Here is a 7,098-nt window from a genome sequence, read left to right as displayed (position 1 = left end):
CGGCGGCGCGGACGCGTGGCGGCGGCGGCGGCGGCGGCGGCGGCTAGGGTTAGGACCTTGCTGTGATAGATACCATGTAGAGAGATAGGTTATGGGCTATGCAATCGCAATGCATTGATCGGTGCACCAGGCACGTATATATAAGTACAGAGGTGGGCCACAACCTCAACTATACAAGGAAACAGGAGGTGGGCCCTACACGCACATATACACGTACACAATATACTCAACACCAACAAAGTAAAGCTTTCCGTACCAGACTATATGTCGTGATATTGCAATTTCTTTCACCACGGTCAAAAGTATATCTCATTTGTTTATTTTTGCCAAAAGAAAGAAATACAATCAGCCCTGTGTAGGGGCAAAATCGCCGTGTTGCCAAAGCCTAGAAGGCACTACAAGATAGAAAATGGATTTGTAGTTAAGTTGTGAGATGTGAATATATTAAATCTTGAAAACTTGCAAGAATAGAGATAGTCAGATGGACACCATTCACATTTCCTGTTGTGCCTTGACAGCTCAACTTCTATTTCCGGTTAGACATCATTACATTTTCAGTGCTTGCTGTACTAACAAAAACCTCCTCATCTCTGAAATTTAATGATAATATTTGAAGTTAGTTGTCACACAAGTAAATAAGAAAATGAGCTACAATAAAAAACAATAGTACAATCTTTCAGAAAAAAAGTAACAATAGTACAGAACTACTTACACATCAACTACATAGATTCCTTAAAGCCGTCACTGAAACATTACCTAAATTTAAGCACTAAATCACTTTTCAGATTTAAAGATGCGATCATGAGGAGAGGAAAGAGTAGGATTGCCTGGACGCCCGATATCCGCTTGCCGCCGGTCCTGCGTAGCCCCGTCTCGCCGTCTAGGCCAGCCGCCGCCCCGGTCGACCAGTCCCTGCGCTCGGCGGCTGTTGAGAGGCAGGAGTTTCAGGCTTGGAGCGATCGTTCCAACCACCGTACGTACGTGTGTAATTCCCTCACGTCGTGAAGTTGGCTGGGCTGCAGACTGTCGTACGGTTGCCTGTTGGGGCTGTGAACTATTGAGAAAATAAGGCCCAATTTTTTTTTTTGCCCAGGTAAAGGAAGCTAGCGAACAAGTTTGGGCCTTTGTTAATTGATCGAGCGCTGCTGTCGGGGAGCCAGCGAGCCCGGGCAAGTGCCCAGGGCCGCTTGGCGGTGCCTCCGCCACTGAACTCGGGGACCAAAGGCTCTCGTTGTATACTTGAGTGTAGCAACATAAAGGACTGCTCATGTTTTGTGGTGAATTTGTACAACCTTTTTGCAGAGTGTCAACCAAATCGATTTGTCCTCCTTTTCTAAAAAATCGATTTGTCCTGCCACTCTCCGCATGTAATTAGGTTGGCTGAGATCTCAAGCAAATGTGGGATATATTATCTGATTTCAAAAGGTTTCACAAAACCATTATGGTTGTGCGCACATCGGTCCATAAGTGGAATTTTGGGACATAGTTAATGACGTGTGGACACATCCTTGTGTTCTACTCTAACACAATATATCTATTGTACTTTCAAAGTAGGTTGCCGAAGATATTTTTAGAAACCTATGGCAATACTTTAGAGGCAAAATGAGCTTTAAGGAAATAAACCCGTAGAGCCTTTTTCTTGACTAATCCTTTTGAATGTACTCGCATTACTGTTAACCTTTCGGTGTAACTTGTGAGTACATTCATATACTAATCTGCAACCTGTTATGTGCAGAAAACTATGATGAAGACGTCGAGCACAGAGTAGAACCAACGACCTCCACCCAACTAGCCTGTGGTGTTGGTATGACTCCTTGCATAGAGTACTTTTGGGACTTTCACTATTATTTGAACCAGCCTACGGGAAGAGTGATGCAATAAATACGCTGGATCTGCATTTTGATGGACTATATAAATGACGTGTGGTTCTTATACTACTACTGCAGCTACTACTACCACGAGACACCAACCATACTAGACATGTTAAAACATGTGAAAGTTTTCTGATTGGACGCTTTACATTTGCTCATTAAGTGAGATCCACCGATGAATAATTAAGTCAGCAATTCTTTTTCTTCTCCACCTGACAGATGCCTAGGCTGCACCATACTCCGCAAGCTGCAGTAAGCTAGTATCTTGACGGAAGGATGACGGCTAGGACAACGGTAACACCAAACACGAAGATGGAGATCCCAAGGAAGTTGATGACGAACGCCTCGCTTGGATAGTCGTTGCCGGGGAAGATGTACTTGGCGAGGCCAGTCTCAGCGGTGCAGACGGCCATGAGGAAGATGACGATGCCGAAGAAGATGTGCCACGGCGCGTAGTCTGCCCTCATGGTCATCATAGCCCCAGGGAACACAAAGTACACGAAAGCCACCAGCCACTGCACAACCAACCACGATCCACACGTCCATGAACTAAGCAAGTATTTTTGAACTGTGATATACTGAAATGACTTGTTTATGTTGTTTGAAATTTAAAGGAATGACAAGATGCAATTGATTGGCATACCTGAAGGGCATAGAGGCCGATGGTGGCTATTCCCAGCCAGGAATGCAAGGAGTGGATGTCAGGGAGGCCGGCGTCGCGGTGGAACTTGACGGCAGCGTACAACCCGACGGCTGCGAAGCCCAGGGAAAGCAGATGCAGCAAAAGGTGCACCGCCTTCCTTGCCGCACGCGGGCCCAGCACGATCCTGTACGCCATCACCGCTGCACATCAATCGTCCAATGCAAGCTATCTTGGTGAGCCTTTTTAGTTTGGAGGAAACAAAACATCATATGATTGAACAGTACATGAATATAATAGAATGATGCAGTTGCCGAAATGAGGAATTGCCTCAACTTATTTCTACACAAAAATGATATTTGATTATTTTTTTACGATAAAGAGAAAGATATTTGAATCGATATGCAGTTCCCTTTAATATCCAAGTTGCGAGTTAGATAATAGGCAGTTTTTGTGGTTCTATCTAGATGTCTCTTTTACAATTAACTTTCTAGTTTGCCTGTTTAATTAGTAGGCTAGTCTTTTGAGCTATGTTGAGCTGATGTTTAGTGTTAACAGGTTTCATCTTGTGGAAGGTGTTCTGATATCAAAAGAACTATTTCGATATCGAACACGTTCAATGGATTTCTTGTTAATGCTCCAGCCCCCCCACCCCCTCGCCCTCTTTTTTTGACGGGAAGGCCTTCATGGCTAGCTTTATTAATCAATCACACTTACATCGTTTGCTAGGAATTTAACAATAAACTCAGGGGGTGCACCTACCCACACAGAGAGAAAATTCGTACTTCCCCAACTAGCTAGCTCATGAGCAACTACATTTGAATCTTGATTACAATTCTCAATAGTTACCTTCTCGAACTCACGAAGCAAGAATCTACATTCTTCTAAAACTGGGGCTGCCACCATAGCATGACCTTCGTTCATCCGTAGGGCATCAACCACCACAATATTATCCATTCTCAGCATCACATTGTTGCATCCTAGGCTTTGGAGAAACTTTAGGCCTTCTAACAGGGCTGCAGCTTCTGTCGAGACGACATCCGGGATTTGCATGAGATAAGCTGTAGATGCCCCGATGAATTTCCCACGACTGTCTATCTCTATTGCTCAACACCCGCCTATATGATCTTCAAAAGGAATCCCCCCTCCCCCCTCCCCCCCTCGCCCTCTTTGTTGGTTGGTGTAACAAACATTATATTTCAATTAAGCAAGTAATGGAAAGAGGGTTGACCCGGTTGGAAAAAAATGTAGTTTCCTCTAAAAACGTAAGAAACGAACAGTATCACCGAGAAAATATTGTGCTTGTTTCCTACAAACTGAATGCATCTACATGGACCTTTCCTTTTAAATCCTCATTCCTACAATTTTTCCTGTGAATATCCTCCAGATTGAATGAGTTTACCTTCTCCGGTGCAAATGACAAGGCCGATTACCATGAAGAGGGGGTGAGCCTATCAAAATAAAATAGACAAAGCATCATTATGACTTTTCCAATGCATTGGTTCTTAGATGAGTTGCTAAGTGCATTAAAAACCTTACAAACAAATCTCTAGTAAAAACACTATTCGCAAAAAAAATATTATTGTATGCCACTTTTTTAGCTAAACCCGCCAACAAGAAGCTAAACCAAAGTGGAATTTAGTCCCTATCTGGTGTGTTCAGAAAATAGGATTTTCTCTTGGACTATCAGCCTCACTTAGGGCCAGATCGGCAGAGTTGTGCATATCTCGGCCAAACATATCCCCTCGAGAGTTGAGCAGAGTTCTGAGTTTTACCGTGTAAACCAGCTGAGGGATAGAGCCCATCTCCCAGGTGACGCCCTCCCTGAAGTGCAGCACCCATACGAGGGTGAGCGTGAAGACGGCAGCGGCGAGCAGCTGCGCCACGACAATCATCGGCAGCGCCGTGAGCCGGAAGCTGGCGCCGCTCTTGACCGGCATGGCTTCCCTGTCACTTACTCACTTGGCACGGACGTCGCCGGCACGGCAACAAGCCGATCAGTGTCACGGCAACAGAGGTGTGCTAGTACCAAAATAGTCTCTGCGTAGCGCAAGCTCGACGAAGGGTGGTTAAATAGAGGGCGCGTGCGGGTGGAGGAGCATCCAAGGCAGAGCCGGGTCAAGGGACAACTTTTCTGCGTGTGTGCGCTTTTGGCCATTTGGCCGGCCCGCGAGCTGGAATAGCAGGTGAATGCATTTTCTTTTCTTTTCTTGCTGTCTGGTTGTGTTTGGTGTGACCGTCGTCTGGTGTTTGGACGGCAGAGAAACAGCAACTGACAACCAGGTAAGACAAGAAGAATGGTGATGATTTGATCGACAAACGTTGGGCCAACACAAGCTGTTGGAATATCTCGACAACACCGGCTGCCACGCGCTATTCGTAAGGCCGTACCAGGCGTTTTTTCCCCATTGACGCAGACAAGTTTGCACCCATCCATATCGCAACTGCGTATACATTCAGGTCATACATCCTGGAATTAGTAATTGAAGTGCCCGTAGAGAGTTCAATGTATAGGTATGTATGACCTCGGTAACGATGGCAAGCAAGAGGACAACCTCGGGCAACCTGAAAGTGAGTTCCGGCGACCTCCTTGCTAATTTAGTAGCGGCAAATCGGCCCAAGTCAAAGACGAAAAAAAGACATAATTTATTTAACACTTTAGCGATATTCCTGCTGTCATCTGAACTCTCTTCTAGGGTTTCCCCGCCTCTCGTGGCGCCGCCGTGGGTCCGCCTTGGACCATGGAGGCATGGGGGATCCCGGCCCTTGCTGGCGGGGGCGCTCCGTTTTTAGTTGCTTTTCAGAGTTTTGTTTGGGTTTATGCCATGCTCAACAAGACGAGGCGGCGACGGCTTCTTAAAGATGAAATAAGGTTCTCCTCGCCTAGGCCCAATCTCGGTGATGCTTCAAGCAGTGGTGGAGACAAGGGGGGCGAGCAGGGGCATGGACCCCCTATCGATTGACCAAACATCGAGTAGGAGGTACTGGTTGATTAGCAATATTATTCACATTTTTTAGACAATCCAATACTATTCACGTAAAGAACATCACACTATCTGCTAATCTCTCTCAATTCTCATCGTGTATGGTTATAATCAGATTTTAATTATTTTTGTTTGCATTGCTGCGCTAGGGCCTAGGCACACACAATCCTGAGAAATCGCGGGCATGTTAACGATGACCAGCTGATCTACCTCGACTTAGCGGCAAAGGGCACTAGCAGGGGCTGGATTTGATTTTCTAGGTATTCCCTAATATAACAACAAAATTTCATAATACAACCAGTGATGATTTGTCAGTCAAACCTATATAATTGCAAGCTAATGCCAATTGTTTCGTTATACAATGACCATTCTTGCTTGTATATTTCAATTTTTCTTATGATATTTTTTGCAAGGTATTTTATGTCATGCATTGCTTGATGCAGAGGCCGTGGTTATCCCCCGTTTCAAAAAAAAATCATGTCATATTTTGGAGTAGTTCAATTGTCAACTTCGCCTACTCGGTGCGCATGTGAAATTATTGACCTATATTATTTGTTGCTAGACACCCACTCCCGCTACAAAAAAAAGTGTGTTTCTAGGCATGAAATGTGAATGATACTTGGATACAAAACTATTGGGTAGGTTTTTTAGGCAAATTGTTTTGGCTTCAAAGTAGTCTGGCCCCCTATGTCTAAATTCTTCCGCCCCTGGCTTTCAAGTGTTGTCGGAGGGCTTGTGGAGGTGTGTCTCCGTAGGATCTTGTGAGATCCGGTCGGCATTTGTCTTCGGAGGATCCGTCTGGATCTGGTCTTCGTTCATCTACGTCTCCCTGTCTGCAGGTTGGATCCTTCTGATCTACACTTCTCTTCATCAATAACGGTTGTTATTCTGGTGTGCAGGTTTACAGGGCCTTAGCATGACGACTTCAAGGTTCTCTACTAAAACAATGTTTTCCCGGCTTGATGAGGGAGGGGCGATGACTGCGGCGCGACTTTGGCTCACTCATGTGCTTGTAGTCGTCGTTTGGTGGTCCACGGACCTGGATGTAAATTTTATTTCTAGTGTTCTTTGTACTACCTTGATAGTTGATAAATAGAACAGAAGTTTTCTCGCAAAATAAACTTTAGCTATATGTAAATGGGCTGTTTTTAAAATTTAGGTAAGTCAATTTTTCTGACCGTTGAAGCATGTTACTTGTTGCCTGTTTTTTTAGTCGGGTTTCCTTTCTTATGGGTATTTTAGGATGTTGGATGAGTGTAAATGTATACACGCAGGTACCGCACAATTAGTATCTAGATTACACTACAGTGTAATTATTATTATTATTATTATTATACACTTACTCTTTGCATACAAAAAGTGCAATTTTAGTGCACTGTTGTGTGCAAGATTTGTTAGTTTTTATTTAATTTTCTTTCTTATTAAAGGGTAAGGAGGTATGGATGGAAACTTCATTTTTTCAATTTTCTTTCTTCTTTAAGGGTAATAGTTATGCCACTAATTTTTTTAGAAAGCATTTTTTTGCTAAAATTCCACTATTATATGATTACTTGCATGTTATAAAAAATCACAATTTATGTGCAAATTGTAGGCAAAAAATTTA

The 7,098-nt window shown here is 44.0% G+C and overlaps 2 protein-coding genes across 2 annotated transcripts in view; one reads left to right on the top strand and one right to left on the bottom strand.

The window, feature by feature from the left end:
- Nucleotides 1-1,952: 1,952 nt before the first annotated feature.
- On the bottom strand, nt 1,953-4,451 carry LOC123059508 (probable ascorbate-specific transmembrane electron transporter 1). The gene is made up of 4 exons (XM_044482062.1): nt 4,287-4,451; nt 3,914-3,962; nt 2,515-2,714; nt 1,953-2,386 (listed from the first exon to the last, which is right to left on the bottom strand). Exons 1-4 carry the CDS (start codon nt 4,449-4,451, stop codon nt 2,129-2,131), a joined length of 672 nt encoding a protein of 223 aa, XP_044337997.1. The 3' UTR covers nt 1,953-2,128.
- A 595-nt stretch (nt 4,452-5,046) lies between these two features.
- The window catches only part of LOC123057294 (zingipain-2-like), a 12,483-nt gene continuing 10,431 nt past the window's right edge, over nt 5,047-7,098 (top strand). The window contains exon 1 of the mRNA XM_044480358.1: nt 5,047-5,082. Within this exon, the coding sequence (XP_044336293.1) occupies nt 5,047-5,082 (36 nt within the window). The remainder of the gene's footprint in view (nt 5,083-7,098) is intronic.

This window comes from Triticum aestivum, chromosome 3A (assembly GCF_018294505.1).
Source record: "Triticum aestivum cultivar Chinese Spring chromosome 3A, IWGSC CS RefSeq v2.1, whole genome shotgun sequence".
Taxonomy (NCBI): domain Eukaryota; kingdom Viridiplantae; phylum Streptophyta; class Magnoliopsida; order Poales; family Poaceae; genus Triticum; species Triticum aestivum.
The sequence above is the reverse complement of the archived record's forward strand: the minus strand, read 5'-3'. Positions and strand labels throughout refer to the sequence as shown.